Source organism: Idiotropiscis lumnitzeri, unplaced genomic scaffold (assembly GCF_059441095.1).
Source record: "Idiotropiscis lumnitzeri isolate Australia: NSW breed Sydney's pygmy pipehorse unplaced genomic scaffold, RoL_Ilum_1.0 HiC_scaffold_41, whole genome shotgun sequence".
In the NCBI taxonomy this organism is placed as follows: Eukaryota; Metazoa; Chordata; class Actinopteri; order Syngnathiformes; family Syngnathidae; genus Idiotropiscis; species Idiotropiscis lumnitzeri.
Window position 1 is genome coordinate 1,096,595 of NW_028283579.1, and position 18,557 is coordinate 1,115,151.

Below are 18,557 nucleotides of genomic sequence, written 5' to 3' on the forward strand. Positions count from 1 at the left end.
CGTAGCGCCCGCCCATTGCCCCCGATAAGGCCAATGGACCATACCAAAACATAAGGGGTTGTCTGGGTTAAACCATCACCATACAGTGCACACAAACAGATCACACCACCGTTTTCGTCAAAATTAAAGATATTTGGCTGCTTTAAAAAATGCTTGCCCGGTCGGGCAAGTTGCCCATAATTTTACCTTGCCCGTGGCCAAATTTCACTTGCCCCGGGCAATCGGGAAGCGGTTAACCGCGAACCCTGAGCTTGCTTTGCATGACTTGAACAATGTCACAAAGAAAAAGGGTACCTCTTGCGAAATCTTTTTCTGCAAATAGATTGCGCCAAGATGCTCTCATGATGTAAATAATGGCAAATAAAAAAACGCTAAATAAAATGAAAGAAAATGTCAATGCAAGCCAAATAAACAAGTGGGTATTATCGGGGAAAATGTGCCGTCTCGAGTACTCTGCTGCGCAGTCGCCACTTGTCATCTATGTAATGCACAGTTAGGCTCAATCAGGGATCCATGTTGCGACCCGACCACAAGTCGGATGTAGATGCAAAATGCTTGACATGTCTAAGCTCCCGGCCCGATGTAGTCCATATCGGGAAATACGGCTTTCATGAAGCGTTTAAATCCTGTGCGCGCCACGTAACTAGAGGAGCTTTATCTTTAGCTATGTGCTAAGCTATCGCGTCCACCTCTGAGACGTTCTCTCGTATGGTGTCGCCTCCGTTCATGGGCTGTTGTCACTTGTCGAACCTTGCTTCTCACTTTGAACTTTCAGCACAGCATGGTTGTGTTGTGGGTGGTGAGAAAGCTTCTGGATTTGAATCGCCAGCAACGAGAGCGACAGACGGGTGGAGTCACATGACTAGAGGCGCTGTAGCGGTCTTAAAGGGGCATGAACATTGCCGCAGACAAAAGGCTTTTCTTTTTTTATTCATCGAATTTACCGACATGGGCAAAATGATTTCGGTCATTGTAATAAATTTCGGTAACGGTAAATTTTCGGTTTATCGCCCAGCCCTATGCTGTAGCATGGCTTTTTTTGCCGTGGGTGTCAAATATTTTACTTTGTTTTCAGAGTGCTTACAGACCTCTTGGTTTTGCCTCAAAATAATTGTCTGCAAAGCAGTCTGTGCCATCCGCATCATTGATGTGCAGGAGTAGCTTGTTGGTAATAAATAGCTGCAAGAAGTCCGCTGTTTGCCGCAGCATCCAGTGGTCCAGCGCTCGCAGTGAAAGTCTTGTCTGGCAGCCCGAACCATCCCCAAACATTTCGAGATGCACGCCCACTAAATTCCAGAAATATAAACATGGACAAACTTGACATTCTTCCAGATTCTGTCTCTTTGCATTGTTTTGAAGTTACTCCTGCAACTTTTCCACTTCTTCGATCCTCCCCATTGTCTGAAAAAGAAGTGTATATTTTGATTTGAAATAATGACCTCAACATACCAATACATTTGTTTATCATCTGAACTGGATTATTTTGAAACAACATTTGGGTTGGACATCTGGGATTTGTTGTTGTGTATATTCAGAGTAATCCTTTTCTTGTATATAGCTAAAGCAATAGTCGCTGGCCTTGAAAATGGGTACAAGACTTGACCAAATTAAGATGCCATAAGGTCTAATTTGCCCCTTCTCTACCACAACTGATTTAGAGGCCATTAGTAACAGATTTGAGAAGACCACTTTTAAAGATATGAAGCCAGAGCTCGGCACCGGACCCATTTTAATTATTTATTATAATTTTAATGTATTATTGAGCAAATGACACAATATGTCAGTAGTGATTACCACAGAAGTCATGTCAAAATAGTGCAAATTCTGAGGTCGACTTCAAATCAGACAGGCGGAGACGAGCGCCAGAGAAGAGATGAGAATCAGAAGAGATGTTGAAGAAGCTAATAACAAAAAAAACAAAAAAACACATCAAATCTCCATGTAGTAGCAACGGGGATGGCTCATGGGGTCAGGAGAAGTGAGCGGGAGATGGGGAGTATGAGGTGCCGTTGGGGACAAAAGTCAGGAATCGCTTCACACTTCTGAAATGCACTCTTACACACCAGTGAAATTGTTGTTGCTCATGCATACTTATGAAACGCTATCATACATACGAGTGAAACGCTCTCATACACACTAGTGAAATAGTTGTTGCTCATACACTCGTCAAATGCGCTCATACACATAGGTGAAACATTCTCATACACACCAGTGAAAGGCGCTCAGGCACAATTGTGAAATTATTGTTATTCATAAATACAACTGAAACATGCTCATGCCCATACACGAGTGAAATGCTTTCATACAAACACCCACACTGTTGAAAATGCTGTCATGAACACAAGATCGCTTACAAATACTAAAATGTAAAAATTAATCATTTATTTAGCAGGGATGCATGGTGGGCGACTTGTTAGCACGATGGTCTCACAATGCAGAGGTCGCGGGATTGATTCCGGCTTTCCTGTTTGGAGTTTGCATGTTTCCCACACGCCTGCGTGGGTTCTCCGGTTTCCTCCCACATTCCAAACACATGCATGGCAGGTTGTTTGGACACCCTAAATTGGTGTGAGTGTGAGCGCGGATGGTTGTTTGTCTTTGTGTGACCTGCGATTGGCTGGCAACCAGTTTAGGGTGTACCCCACCTACTGCCCCAAGATAGCTGGGATAGGCTCCAGCACCCCCCGCAACCCTTGTGAGGAGAAGCCGTACAGATAATGGATGGTGGGATGGCATTCATAATGGACGGCCGCCACGGTGGGCGACTTGTGAGCACGATGGTCTCACAATGCAGAGGTTGTGGGATCGATTCCGGCTCCGGCCTTCCTGTGTAGAGTTTGCATGTTCTCCCAAGCCTGCGTAGTTTTCTCTGAGTTCGCCAGTTTCCTCGCACATTGCAAAAACATGCATCCATTTACTCTGATGCCAATGTTTTCTGTACCTTATGGCAGATTTTTCTCTTTGCCGAAGACTATTAGCACTTGTAGAGCGAGGACCTGTGCCACAGTCGTCAACTGCACCCTAAAATCAGATCATTTTGTATTTTAGACATTACACACTACACAGTTAAAGATGGTCCAAAAAAGAAAAATGGATTAATGTATTTCAACTTACATAATACTCTTTAAAGAGCTGACCAGCTCATTCCCAGAGGTACGTATTGGGGCGTATTGGTCGTCTTTACAGAAGACTCCAGGAGGTAACTCAGGTTTGACCTTCAGCCACAACAGAGTGTTGGGTGTGAGTGCTTCCAAGTCGTTGAGGTCGGAAGATGTCCTTGTGATAGGCCTGCTGTTTATAACTGCTTCAGCCTCACCAAGCAAGGTATATTGACTTTCTTCACCCGAAATTTGTTCTTTTACAGTGACATTCAGGATTTTTCTCACAGACCAAATAAGTCGCTCACAGCTTCCTCCGTGGTGGGAACCTGCTGGGGGATTGCTATGCCACTGAATACCTTTTTGCAGCAAGTGTTTCTCGATTTACTTAGTGTTCCATTCTTTGATTGATTTCTTCATTTCACTGTCAGCTGATCTAAAGTTGGTTCCGTTATCAGAATACATCTCTCTCACTTGTCCTCTTCTGACAAGAAATCTTCGGATTGCGTTGAGACAAGCATCTGTGTCACGTGAAGATGCAATTTCCAGATGTACGGCTCGTACAGCGAGACATGTAAAAATCACGCCGTATCTCTTTACTTGTCCTCTAACCCTACTTACTTAGAATGGACCAAAATAATCAACGCCAATTCTCTTGAAAGGCGGATCGTCAGGTAGCACTCTTCTGATGACTCTAGCAGCTCGAGGTATCCAAAACTGTTGATGCAGATTAGCCATCATGTGGTTCCTTCCAGCGTGAGCTGTAATCTCATGAATGTATCTCAGGACTAGCTTTGTGTTATGTGAATCCTTGGCAAGATGGCTTGCTGTTTTGCTGTTTCAGGCATGGCTGCGTGGCTCAACTGTCCACCAACCCTCATGACACCATCTTGAAGTACTATATTGAACTTGTAAAGTGGGCTACTTTTCTTCACCCTTTTTTGTTTTTCAAATATGGCTAAATCTTTTTTGAAACTTCGCCTTTGACAGTATTTCACAAGTTCTCTTTCTGCTTTATCCAAGTCGTCGCAGGTCAAATACTTTCCTTTGACAGTTCTCTTGAATAAATTCATCTTGCCTTCTTCACCTAATGTGATTAACTCCTTTCTATTTTCCTTTACTCTGTCAGTAAGTCTTTCAGCTTTAGAAACCAGGCTACGGCCTGCTTCAATGCTGTCCAAGACGAATAATGGTTCATCCACTGGCCCAGAGAATCTTTGGGCTACAGTGACTGAATTACATGCACTTGAGTCACTCATTTGACCTCCAGGTCATTAATTGGTAATTTGAAGTGGTTTTTGTGTTTAACTAAATTCCTGGACACTGCCTGATTTTTTTCAGAGCTGTACAACCACTAGAAAGGGTGGTTCCCACAATGTGAGTTTTGCTCAGGTGGCCCAACAATGTCACAAAAACAAGTAGGGGTGTGTGTGTGTGTTTGTATAAGCTACATGTTGGGGACCAACATCGGACAGCACACCCACTGTAGGGGACCAAAATTTTTGTGGGGACCAAAAATCTGGGCCCCACAAAAAAGAGCATTGAATTCAGTGATAAGAAGCTCAGGGGGAGGTCCTGTCAAAGTTTCAGGGCTTCCCAGGAAGGTCACAAAAACAAGACGAGTGTGCTAGAAATGTGTGTGCGGAAAAATTACTCAGGATCGCTGTCTAGTGGTCGGTCCCGGTACTGCACTTACGCACACTTCACACACTCGGCTGGTCTGCGCATGTGCAGGACAGTCTGCTTTATGTCAGGCAGCCACCCTCCCCTCCCCCACAGCCCAACCCGAAAAATTGAGATGTTAGTTAAGTATTTATTCCTATTATTGAGTGAGATTACATATTTTTACTTGGCAGCTGGCACAACAGCTAAGCTTGGAGCACAGTTATTGCAAAATAAAATAAATAAACAGTAACAACAATAACGATTGTTAATATTGTTATACTTTATAGCGTAACCTATTTATACTAATTTTCTGTATGCAATTTCAAGTGCAACTAATATAGTTGTGCATATAGATAGCCACCAAACTCCATACATTAGATAAAAATAAGAGCCACGATGTTAACCAATTAACAGTTCAAGAAAAAAGCAGACATCCAAGAACTTGCTTTGTTACTTTTGCGTGGCCAGAACTACAAACCCCAAAGCAGAGCAAACCCAAAACATCAGAGAAAGTACAATACTTTTGTCAAGGAGTGGTGCTGCTGCTTTGCGATCGCTGCCACCATAGTGAACGCGCTCCCACATTCGTGCACACGCACACATGCCACACACCTGTTTTCCACGTCCTGTCAGTCCACTCCGTCGGTCCGCATTTATTTCGTTGGTCAGCCATCACGGTTGGGTGCGCACTAGATCGCTGTTAAACCATCTTCTACGCCACAGTCCTCGTGTTCAACAAACATTTCTCCCGAATTCGCCTACCATGCACAACTCTCCACTTTCAAACCGAGCGCCGCTGTTACTTCCGGGTTTTTAGCGCCAAGCACTTGACGCTAGCGTGTGACGTCATGGCGAAATACTAGGTTTTAAAATAAAAATTTTCTTTTTTTTGTACAGTCTAAGTGCATGGGGTTATGATAGATCGAATGAGTATACCTTTATGTACTCACTAACATTTATGTTGATCATAAAATGTTGTTTTGATGAAGAAAACTGTTATTTTTTAGAATCAATTGGCTTAGGGCACTTGGGCAAACTACGGCCCGGGGGCCACTTGTGGCCCGTTAAACGTTTCAATCCAGCCCCCCAAACTTGAAAAAAATTAAATGAATAAGCCTTGTTAATGGTTTATTTTCTAAATACTGTGGTTTTTCAAAGACATATATATTGTTGTAATGCTTTTGTTCACTTTCGTTTAAAATTAAATGTATTTTAGGACTCATTGTGCCCCCCCCCTCCCAATCAAAAAGTTTGCCCATCCCTGGCATAGTGGATGGGCCGAGGAGTTTAAAAGGCACACATCATGCATTTTTCAGTCAGTTTTAGCCAGGGCTTGGTATGGGGAAGACCAGCTGGTTTACATGTAATCATTAAATTTTCCCAAGTTTTATTTAAGTTAATTGGACAAAACAAAAAAAACGCAATATTCTTCTGCCAGAGAGTATGTAATATTCTTCTGCCATTTTATTGTAGAGGGCCATTTTGAGCCCCTAACAATATTATTCAACCAAGAGATCATGAGTCGTCGCCCACTTACTTTCTGAAGTCAGCTGGGATGTCACGGCTGTGACCCTCGTGAGGATAAAGTGGTTCAGATGGAAAAGTAGGACTAAGGGCTTTTTCTCAGGTTTCCATGCGCAAATCCATGTATATTAGGTTAATTGGAGACTCTAAATTCTCTACTCATCAAATGACATTCGTGACCCTGATGGATAGATAAAATAGATTATTAATCTGCCATGGGAAGTCCAAGGTGTCTGGTAGAAAGAAATGCATTCATACACTCATTACACAGTCAACCAAGCAAAGACACAAAGCCTAGGGCAGGGGCGGGCAAACTTTTTGATTGGAGGACCACAATGGGTTCTAAAATATGACAGAGGGGCCGGACCAGGAGCAGATGGATGGAGTGTTTTGGAAACCTCACCTCATCTGAGAAAAAAAATACATTTAATTTTAAATGAAAGTGAATAAAAGCATTCCAACAATAATATTTGTCTTTGAAAACCACAGTGTTTAGAAAATAAAACATTAACAAGGTTTATTCATTAAATTTTTTTCAAGTTCGGCGGCCCGGATTAAAACTTAACGGGCCGCATGTGGCCCCCGGGCCGTAGTTTGCCCTCGCCTGGCCTAGGGCATAAACACATACATGTAATATCCAATCCGCTTATTCTCACAAGGATAGCGTGCTGGAGCCTACCCAGCTGTCAACGGACAGTAGGCGGGGCACACCCTGAAGTGGTTGCCAGCCAATCGCAGGGCACGCAAAGACGAACAACCATCTGCGCTCAAACTCACTCACAAATGCAACCTCCACACAGGAAAGCTGGGTCCCGGGATCGAACCCTGCACCTTGGGACTGCGAGCCGGATGTCCTAACCAGTCTTAACTCATTAAATACCAGCCATTTTCACTGGAGCAACCCGCTCAATCCCAGCGTTTTCCTGGGTTTTGACTAATATTGCAAGGCCCACAGAATATAGTATTCTAATGCTATATAGACATGGAGCACACCCGAAGAAAGATGAGACTCTCTTCTTTCAACAGAAAAAAATGTTTGTTCCTATCTTTTTCCATTCTTGAGCAATCGGCATTTGAAAATAGCTAAATTTCATGAAAACTCCAATCCCTGGGGAAAAAACTGAGAAAATGAGCTTTTTGTAAACTGATGCATTTTGACCATAATTTGAATTTTGACACTATTATTTATGGCTTTTATGACACCTCTAACATCTAAATAATGCATGCCTTCTATAAAATAACAAAAAAAAGCACAAAAAATGTTTTTGATAAAATAAATTTATTTGCACATAACACTAAACGACTGAACTGTTGAACTATGTACAAAAATGAAATACATCAGTGTCATACATACTTTTTTTTTGTGTGATATAAAATAAAACAGTTGCCTTGATGCAAGGGCACACAACATAGTTCACACCACATTCTTGTTTCACTCCGTTTGCCTTTGCACAAACAGACCCGACACTTTCGTTGTGGTCTGGCTTTGCTGGTCCGTGGAAAATAGGCGAGCTTGTGTTTGTCCACTGGGGTTTGTGTGAAAATAATTGTCTGGGAAGTGATTGCTGGCATCCGCGATGTGCTGCAGAAGCTCATCCGTGAGAAACAGCTGCAGGAAATCAGCTGGCTCCTCAGACTCCAAATGGGCAGCGGCATTCAGTGGTCCAGGGGTTGCTGTAAAGTCGATTTTCCTCGGTTGCCATCCAGTGTGACGCCATCCGGAACCACTGCTTCCTGATGCACAACCTGTAAATTACAGAAATACAAACAATTGGAAATATATATTTATTGCTGCATTTTATTGCTGGCGTGTGAAGTTTCATATTATAATTTACCTTTCTTTACACCAACAAGACGAGGAGGAACTTTCTTGCCGCGGGATGCACAATCTGTGAATTTTAGAAAGTATGCATGATTACCACACCATTCAGTATTGTTGTTTCCTCGTCGGGGAGGAGATGCGCTCGCGCGTAACTGCACATTTACGCGACATTTTCTGCCCGCAAGATGCATGATATGTACAATAAAAGCATGAGGGCTAAAACCACATGTTCAATGGTAACTTGCGAGCGTTTACTTCCTCGTCGGCGAGGACTTACGCTCGCGTGTAATTGTGCAATAGGCGCCCGGACGAGAAAGTCAGCGAGCAAGCTTGCGTCTAACTGCACATTTACGCGACATTTTCTGCCCGCAAGATGCATGATATGTACAATAAAAGCATGAGGGCTAAAACCACATGTTTAATGGTAACTTGCGAGCGTTTACTTCCTCGTCGGCGAGGACTTACGCTCGCGTGTAATTGTGCAATAGAGGCGGCCGGATGAGGAAGTCAGCGAGCAAGCTCGCGTCTAACTGCACATTTACGCGACATTTTCTGCCCGCAAGATGCATGATATGTACAATAAAAGCATGAGGGGTAAAACCACATGTTCAATGGTAACTTGCGAGCGCTTACCTCCTCGTTCGGGGGGATCTGGTGAGGACTCTCAGCTGCTTTGGCTATTGTCCGAAGGCAGGCGATGCAGGCCGCAAGGCACGCGCACCCTCTTTAGACGCCGTTTTGTTGTGACGACGACGAAGCGTCATCCTCTCAACCAAAGCGTCTCCATCGCCTTGATGCTTTTAGGAAGCTTTTTTTTAAAAAAAAAGCATTCCTCGATCGTCATTTGCTTGGAGGATTTCATTGCTAACGCTACTAATGCGACTGCTGCTAGTGCTGCCGATGCTGCTGCTACCCACGCTGCTCTCCACACTTATAAGTCTACCCCAGGATCCCGCCCCCCCATTTGTACCTCTGGCGCAGATTCAAGGCGGATCTTTTGCACCTCTGCCCCCTGCTGGGTGATTTTTACATGATTCACAATGCGGACAAGGCTGATTCTCAGTCAGAGGTTGCATCAGACCCTTATGTACACTATGACGTAAAAAAGACAGGAAACGTACTTATACGTCTTTGGTAGAGGGCGCCATTGCATTAAAAGACGTCTTTGTACGTCTAAGGGAGTAAATGAGTTGAACAAAGTACAGGGTCCTTCACCTGACTACAGATGATCTTCTGGGGACTTTATTTGGTTTTAATCACTTTTGGGGTCTGTATCTATGCACACTCCCTGGTTTTGCTACCTTCCCGGGTACCACATACACACTGCTTAGTTTCTCTGCCTTCGTGGGTACCACATACATATTGCTTGGTTTCTCTGCCTTCCTGGGTACGACATACACACTGCCTGGTTTTGCTACCTTCCTGGGTACCAGTCACACAAACGTCAGACGACTCAGCACATACCGACTGTCTCAGCACTACACACTTTCACTCCAAGGCAGTGCTGTGAACCAACTTACTGACAAGAGGTAGTATTTAGAATTTTAAAAAGTGCTTGAAAGGTTTTGTTCATGTAAAACCAACAGATTATGACATTATTATTATTATTTAAATCAGTATTAAACAGCATCAGCATAGGTTAAAGATATTATACAGACTATATACGATAAAAAAATACTAAACCACCCTTGCTTTTCCGTCATTTCTTGTATAAGTTAACACACAGATGTATAACATTTGTTTATACAAATATAACGATTAAAAAGTAGCTGATTAGAGTTTTAATTTTGTATTCATTAATCTGTAATAAAAATGGACATATTTTGGTTAATAAAATTAACAAGAAATAAAAGTAAAGGGTGTTCTAATACTTTTTTCAAGATTGTCCTAACATACATTTACTGTTTACAGTATATGTCTTCGGAAGAAGCGCAACATTAGATTTTTTTTTTGTTCTCTCTCTTTGACTTCTGAATTTGAATTTCTGTCACAGATGTGCTTGAATTCTATTTTGGATGATTTGTGTTAAACTGCACAAATATTTGAAGAGCCATAGAATTCAAGAATCACACCAGTGCTGCTACTCCTCCGAACGGGTGAACGCCCTTGATTAACAACCTGCGTTGAGGTGGCTTTTGAGATTCGTGGTGTGGGAGAAAAATCTCTGAAGGCATTCTTAGACTTCAAGAGAGGGTCCACAATTTTCAAAGATTCACTTCCGTCTGAATCAGAGGCCTCACTTGTATCCGGAATATATTCATCTCCACCGTCATCTGAGTTGGAGTAATAATGCTTCTCCATTCCAAAGTCAGCCTGTTTTTTTAATCTAAAAAACAACAACAACAACGAAATATAAAGGATAGAAGGCAGGAGACCAATAAAATATATGCAATTTGCTTGTAAGATTCCCTGAAATCTATATGGGTTGTTTACCTGTATACTTTTGGTCCTCCTGAGCCTTGGGATAGTAATATGGTCTGGGTCTGAGGCACAAAGTTCAGGGGCAGGATTTGACAATGATTCGTCAGAATCTGTGTCGTTATTCCAAGGAAGATTCAGCCCATATTTTTTGTCCAAGGGAGGAGACTGGGTTGCATCAGAGTCCAAGAGAAAATTGAGAACCCATTAAATACTTAATCCCCAGAGGAATCTGCACAGAAAAAGGTCTTAATTCTATTTGAAAAAAAAAAAAAACTAAAATATTGATGAATGATATTATGACAAAATAATGTCATAAAATTAGAATGATTTTAGGAAATTATTTGCAAAACCAAAACATTGTGGTACGATAATAATGCATATAATTATTCTACGCAGCTATATTTAACAAAAACACTTAATTGACCGTAACAAAAAGCTCCCGGGAGGAAAACTACATTAAATGTTTTTTTAACAGGGCAGTGAAAATATTGGAAAATAAAAAAAATAATGAATAAAATAATACGAAAAAAGAATTCAATGTGTATCGATGGACCCATATGAAATACTTATATCGCTATGTACTTATCAGCCATATCGCCCAGCCCAATATGTAACTGCAACTTCAAAACCTCGGGCCATAACAGGATTGTAACATGGGATGCATATCTTCATTCCTAAATTTGTAGATCCCGAGGAGGCTGCTCAATGGTCCTGGTAATGTAAACCTCAACCAATTCGGTCACAGCCAATGTTCTCCATCCTTGTTAAGAAGTTTTGAAATGATTTAATAGATATACTATTGCAAACTATACCAGAATTTTATACATTTTAAACTTTTGATCACAATTTTACCTATTTTCTAAAAATCTGAAGAATCCACATGCCAAATCACCTGCTGTGGACACATAGGTTCTGTTCTGACAGATAATTCAGTTACAGGTTGTGTACTTAAAGCCAATAAGAGGGCAATGCAGCAGTCGACAGCCTGACGAAAGCTTAAGTCTCCCAATGAGAGAACTGTAGTGGCTGGTAGGTTCTTAGATTGTAACATAGTAAAGACATACACTACGCATAACTGTATATCATATGATGATGAGGGAAAATATTATTAGCTACGATTTATGTCCAGATATATTAGAAAACTTGTCCAACCAGCACAGGTCTATCTAACTGTAATTTTAACATCTCAAGACACGACAGGATGACCACATGATACGCATACCTCCTTTTCAGAGTCTGTCAAACCTTGAGAAGGCTGCTTCGATGTTCTGGTGGCATCAACCTCAGCCGATTCAGTCATTGTCGGTTGTCCTCCATCCTAATGAACAAGTTGAATATTAATTTAATGAATTCAAAAAAAGAAAATGGATCAGAATTTTACACATTTTAACGAACAAGTTCACGAATGAAACAAAACCAATTACTTTAGCGCATGACAATTAATCTTCAGTAGAGATATGTTGTGACTGATATTTCAGTCACAGGTTGTCTTTTGAACGCCACCAGGGCCGCAATGGAGCACAGGACAGCCAAAAGTCTTCTTGTCGGACAGCTGTAGTGGCTGGTAGGTTCTAAGATTATAACATAGTAAAGGCACATACAACTCCTAACTGTATTTCATATGATAATGAAGGAAAAGATGATTAGCTATGATTTATGTCAACAATAAAAATGGCTCTACGGGGTCCCCACGAACGCAAACCTGACAGTTGGGTGTCAGATGGCCAACATACCTGACTCGCAATTCAACTCAACTGGACCCCACAACACAAGAAAAAGCTGAGTGAGCCTCAAACCAGACATACACATTCACTGACAAATATCCTGTGACACCAGATATATTAGAAGTCTTGTCTAATCAGCACACGTCTATCTAACTGCAATTTTAACATCTCGAGACACGACAGGATGAGCACACGATACGCATACCTCCATTTCTGAGTCTGTAAAGCCTGGAGGAGGCTGCTTCGATGTTTTAGTAGCATCATAAATTTATTGAATTAATTATATTTGAGGTTGGATTAGATTTTTACACATTTTAAGCCTTAGCCACCCAAAACAAAACATAAGCTCATGAATGAAATAAAACTAATTAATTTCGCCCATGCCAATTAATCTTCTGTAGACACGTGTTGTGACCAGTGTTGTTTTTGGCAGGCATTTTAGATTTTGTCCAAGTCATTTGGACAAAGTGCTGATTTGTTTACATCACATTTAGTCATCCCAATTCGTTATAGTTTTAGTCCAGTTTTAGTCAACGAAAACTAAAAAAAGGGTTTTAGTCCAGTTTTAATCGACGGAAACGCAAAAAAAGTTTTACCCTAGTTTTCGTCAATTTATTCACAAAGGTTTTAGTCCAAGCGGCACGGTGGCCCAACTGGTTAGCATGATGGCCTCACAATATTGAGGTCGTAGGTACGATTCTGGCTCCGGCCTTCCTGCGTGGGTTTCCTCTGGGTAATCCGGTTTCCTCCCATATTCTTAAAACATGCATGGCAAGTTGCTTGGACACTCTAATTGCCCCGAGGCATGAGTGTGAGCGTGGATGGTTGTTCGTCTATGCATGTCCTGCGATTGGCTGGACACCAATTCAGGGTGTACCTCGCCTACTGCCGAAGACAGCTGGGATAGGCTCCAACACCCCCCGCGACCCTAGTGAGGAGAAGCGGTACAGATAACGGATGGATGGATGGATGGATGGGTTTAAGTCCATTTGAGTTAAAACAAGGCATTCAAGGTTTCCACCCAATAACAAAGACTTTTGGATGGACTACTAAGGATTCTTCATTACAAACAGAAAAAAGTGGCAACAGTGGAATCAATACTCACTACTCCAAAATAAGCAGAGAAGCAAAACATTTTGTTGGGCAACTGTTGTGGCTTTATTTCACTAAAAGCAACATAAAATAATTTATGAACCACATGCTAACAATTTTGTCTAGTCAACGAAAAAAATTCATGTACATCACGTCATGTTTTCGTCATAAAAGAACCTCGTATAGCTTGTCATCGTCATTAAAAAAGGGGCGTTAACGAAGTATTTTCGTCATAGTCATCAGTGACGAAAACAACACTGGTTGTGACTGATATTTCAGTCCCAGGTTGTCTCCTGAACACCACCAATTGGGCAAGGGAGCGCAGGAAAGCCTGGGGTCTTCTATTTTTACAGTATAGAAAGGCTAAATATCAAATTGAAACAGTGTTTTATATCATGAATATACAGGGTTGGTGCTGGTTCTGGTAGGGAAACCACAACATAAAGATGTCCTTAATTAGTCCCACAATGGGGATATTTGCAATATGGCATATGATGGCCTAACAGGGCCACCGCCCAGAAAGGAGTAACGCAGAACTTTGTAATACTGTCACTCCCTGACCAGTTCGTTGTTCCTGCAGAGCCAAACTTTGACTCAGACCCACAAATTTGAATTACAGATAGTGGACAATGGAGAACTCCCCCAGTCAGTCATCATGTTCAACTTCCATAGAAACTTCACATACATTTATTAGATTGCCAAACTAATTGGAAACTACATCACCAGAACACCACAAGTGGGCTCTGTTATTGTACTTAAAGATGCATCTTACAAACCTGTGTTCTCCAAGGCCAGCTGGTCCATAGTCTTAAGTTATTTCTTCGCCAACATCAATGTCTCGGAGCGCAAACAGACAGAGGTGTGGTCTGTCCTCTGTTGTCATCTTCTTCATTTTACAGTTGGGGTGCATGTGGTCATCATTAACCAGTCTTCCCAGACTGCCATCTTCTTGAGCTGCATCAACACTTAAAATAGATTAAAAAAAAAAAAAACAATTATTCAATCAATGTCAGAAATTAATCTTTGAGACAATCTTGTGTACACAAAACATAAAAATAGGAAATCCACAATTTTTAAATCTAAATCAAATCATACAAGAAATTTCTATTGGAATCAGACCCTATTAACAGCTTGTCTTTGAGACTTCATGATCTATATTTTCATTTGTACAGATTCAACGCATGAATAAAAGTAATTATACATTTTTGCTTAGAGAATGATTTTTCCCCTAACACTTATGGGATGAGTATGTGTTTATTTTTTTAAATAAAAACAAAAATAAGATAACATCTCAATCTTTGCCTCACCTCCAAGTTTTTTCTTGCCGGCGGAAGTCAAACAAAAAGACAGTGCCTCTTCCATCCATCTTCCTGCGTTGAGATTCATCAGAATCTATCAATTTTCCTCTGTACTCCATAATAAAGAATAAAGTCGTCTTTCCTGAAAGGGGCCTTGGTAAATACTCCTCGACCTAGTTAACAGGGAAATCAAGTTAGCTTCGTCATATTTTTAAGCACACAAATAAGGAGTCATCATATTCATTTGGGCCACTATCCTAATGTAGGGTGGTTTGAAACATTGCTTCTTGTGAGGGATAGAGCAGAGCCCTTCTTTATGATTTTAAAGGAACAGACCAGCCAAAATTCATTTTCCAGCATTGCATTAGCCAGTATGTATTAGGACTGAAAGTACAAATGTCAATTGCACCTGGTTACGTAAAAAAAAAACTTTAAGATTATTTAGTTTCAAAACAATGACATACACTGTACACAGTCATATTGGATCGCGTCACGTGATCTCTGTGACGTATTACGTGCTTTACACTAGACTATCAATATCGGACTTGTTCACCGGTCTATTGTGGTATAAAAATGCCGGAGGGCGTCATCAAGTACAGCCTTAATTTAGATAGAACTCCTACCATCAGGTTTCACACTCACTGAAATAACTTGAAACTGACAAAAGTGGCAAAAGAAAAGGTCAAGACACTCTTAATGTAAAATAACCACTTAAAAAACGATGTCAGCTTGGTTATCAGAAAACAATAATATATCTTAGCAAAAGCGTTAACATCATACCTTTAAATTAGTTTATATACTTCGCTTCTAACTCTGCAGTCTTGTCCAGACCCTTGACTGCATGTTCAATAGTATCCTGCTTTGGGGACTTCCTGCATCTCAGGGAAGGCATTGTTTATTCTATAAAGAAAAAAGACAGTATTGTGTTGAGAATTATTAATACTATGGGCTAAATGGAGTTTTAACAATATCAGTGTAAGAAAAATAAATTATAAATTAAAAAAATATCAATTCCTCCATCCCAATTAACGATTTCAACCATAATAGTTTATATTGAAGTTTAAACAACAGACACAGACAGATTTATGCAGTGCGACTACAAAAATCTTACCAAAATTGCATTCACAGTAACCTTTGCTTTAAGAATCATGTAATTAACCAGTGAACATCGTGTCTTACACAAAAATTAATGACAGAAATTATCATGGTACTTGCATTCTGTGGTTCTATAACAAAAGTGCAAGCTGTTAGCTCCGCAAAGCTAACGCAACAAGCTAGCGTCCCTCGTGCTCACATTCAATGCAAACCTGACCACCGGATGACAATACGCGTCGGTTTAGTTCTTTAAATGAGTAAAAGCACCATGACGTTTTATAATTATTCAATGCTTAACTGGAGCTCGTCAATTATGTCGATGTAGGAGCACATGTTTGCTAGGCCAGTGTTGTAGGCCCACATCCATGGTGCTACTTTGTATAGTGTTTTCCACACAACTATCTCTAACTATGAACAAATGCACTCGACGCATGTTTTGAAAAAAACCCAACGAAAAACACTTACCTCTCCGTTTCAACAGCAGTTCGAACTTCGAAGTGGTGATATTCTCCAGCGTTAAGCACCTGCTCGAACTGCGAATAGGTCAAATTCAACAGCGTCTTTTTTCTGTCTTAATAAGGACGCGATGAGAGGAGGAGCGCTTGCCTTTTCGTCAGCACGCCCCGCGCGGGTGGTGCTGCTTTATCACTCTCTATCTGTGCCCGCCCGCCGGCACGTCGATAGAAAAATAATATTCCTTCAAACATTACTTTCATCTTCTTAACGTTTTGTAGTGAATTTAACAGGTTCACCACTTTTTTCAAATACACCAATGGAAAACAGGTCTTAATTGAGGAAACATACAAAGAGCGTCTCACAAACACCTTATGATGAGCAATGTAATTTGATCACGTTTTTTGTCACTGCCTGGACGTTGGGTTCACTGGCCTGGTGGCAGTGGCTTGTAGACACTGTCACTGAGTGGGAACGGATCTCAAGGTGGGTCAAACTAACCCAAGCAGTGGATCGGTCCGTTTTTTAAATTTATTAATTTTTTTATTTTATGTATTTATTTATTATTTAATACAAGGGCTTCGGCTCACTACCAGTGGGCGGGACCAAAGAATTTGGGTTTCCTTTGAGCTAGGAGGCAGTCAAAGGCAGTCCAATCCCCGGCAACATAAAGCGCCTAGCTCTGGGGACATGGAATGTCATTTCTCTGGTAGGGAATGAACCCGAGCTGGTGTGTGACGAGACCAGTGGTTCTCAATTATTTCCTGTCATGCCCCCCCTACCAAGAAGAAAACAATTCACACCCCCCCACCACAATTTTCTTTTACATTTCGTACTAATGTACATGTTCTTTGCATATTAATGTTAGATTGTCAATAAAATATCTTACCTTAACAAAGCTAAATTGATAAAAATAAAATATCATTTTGAGAACGACTATTGTGAGGATCTCGAAACTCAGTACTCTGTGGTGCTAATATTGATGAGATGATAAATATGTTGAAGCCACAGAACAAAAAGATTAGATATTGTTTGGAAATTAATGACGTACATAAAGGAATATCAGCCTTGATTGGAGTACATTACTGCATTTAAATTTTTAATAAAAATGAAACAATTATTGATGTTATGACCACTATGAAGAATTTAAAAAACAATATATAGGGATAATTATAGTTTTCATTTTGTTATGTGTAGTCTGTTCATGTTGCATTATTTTTATGACAAAGACGATGGTTAATCGTAGGTTTGTTGCCCAAATGTACCATTACAACCTGATTAATGTTGAGAATGACGAACTCAAACTGGACACTGAAACGTAAAAACACATGGACTTCTTGCCCCTGTCCTCACACGTGCACACACACACACACCATACACGAAGATCCGGGAGGTAAGGACGGCTGTCCTACAGGATGCGGATGGAAGAACAACTGCAGCGGAACAATGCCAGGGATGTCTGGAGGGGCCTGAAGACCATCTCAGGCCACGGACAAGCAGGTAAGACCCAGAAGGGGGGGGGGCTTCAGTGGGCAAATGAGTTGAACCTATTTTTCAATAGGTTTGATCAAATGTCTGACCCCGCTCAGGCTTCCCTGATGCAGCCCCCACCCACCCCTCCTGCCACTGCGAACAAGACCCTCTCTCCCCCTCTCTCGCCCCTCTCTCTCTCCACAGGCTCCAGTTCCCAGCCTCATCAGACAACCACCACTTCCTCCTGCTCAGCCTTGTTCCTCACAACATCTCAGGTGAAGAACCAGCTGAGGAAGATGAAGGCGAGGAAGGCGGCAGGCCCAGATGGGACCAGCTCCCAGCTCCTCAAATCCTGCGCAGACCAGCTGTGTGGAATCGTCCAGCACATGTTCAACCTGAGCTTGAAGCTGGGCAGAGTCCCCCAGCTGTGGAAAACATCCTGCCTGGTTCCGGTTCCAAAGACACCCCATCCGAAGGAGCTCAACAACTTCAGACCAGTGGCGCTGACGTCTCATCTGATGAAGACCCTGGAGAGACTGGTCCTCGTCCATCTGCGCCCCCTGGTCAGCTCCTCAATGGACCCACTCCAATTTGCATACCAGCCTGGCATCAGTGTGGATGATGCCATCATCTACCTGCTCCACACTTCACTCTTCCACCTGGAGAAGGCGGGGGGCACGGTGAGGATCATGTTCTTTGATTTCTCAAGTGCTTTCAACACCATCCAGCCCGCCTTATTGGGAGACAAGCTGGAGCAGGCGGGAGTGGCCCACCACCTCATCACATGGATTCACAACTACCTCACAAACCGGCCACAGTACGTGAGAACACAGGACTGTGTGTCTGACGTGCTCCTCTGCAGCACGGGAGCGCCGCAGGGAACTGTGCTGGC

General features: G+C 41.8%; 1 protein-coding gene and 1 long non-coding RNA gene across 10 annotated transcripts in view; both read right to left on the reverse strand.

Annotated features, from left to right (window-relative positions):
* Positions 1 to 986: 986 nt before the first annotated feature.
* Positions 987 to 18,557, reverse strand: part of LOC148315766 (uncharacterized) — a 68,734-nt gene continuing 51,163 nt past the window's right edge. For 5 of the 9 annotated variants that reach the window (XM_088287363.1, XM_088287365.1, XM_088287364.1 and 2 more), the window contains 3 exons: positions 11,753 to 11,848; positions 10,543 to 10,695; positions 9,697 to 10,435 (listed from right to left, as the gene is read on the reverse strand). In XM_088287363.1, coding sequence (XP_088143489.1) covers positions 10,418 to 10,435; positions 10,543 to 10,695; positions 11,753 to 11,848 — 267 coding nt within the window. In that variant the 3' untranslated portion in view covers positions 9,697 to 10,417. Of the gene's footprint in view, positions 1,402 to 1,794; positions 1,902 to 2,978; positions 3,022 to 3,114; positions 3,216 to 9,696; positions 10,436 to 10,542; positions 10,696 to 11,752; positions 11,849 to 14,122; positions 14,250 to 18,557 lie in introns of those variants that run through there. The other 4 variants (XM_088287369.1, XM_088287366.1, XM_088287367.1 and 1 more) reach the window with 4 other exon arrangements.
* LOC148315767 (uncharacterized) lies at positions 7,774 to 9,073 on the reverse strand. The gene is made up of 3 exons (XR_015840603.1): positions 8,743 to 9,073; positions 8,123 to 8,176; positions 7,774 to 8,033 (listed from the first exon to the last, which is right to left on the reverse strand). It is a non-coding gene; the product is annotated as an uncharacterized LOC148315767 (long non-coding RNA).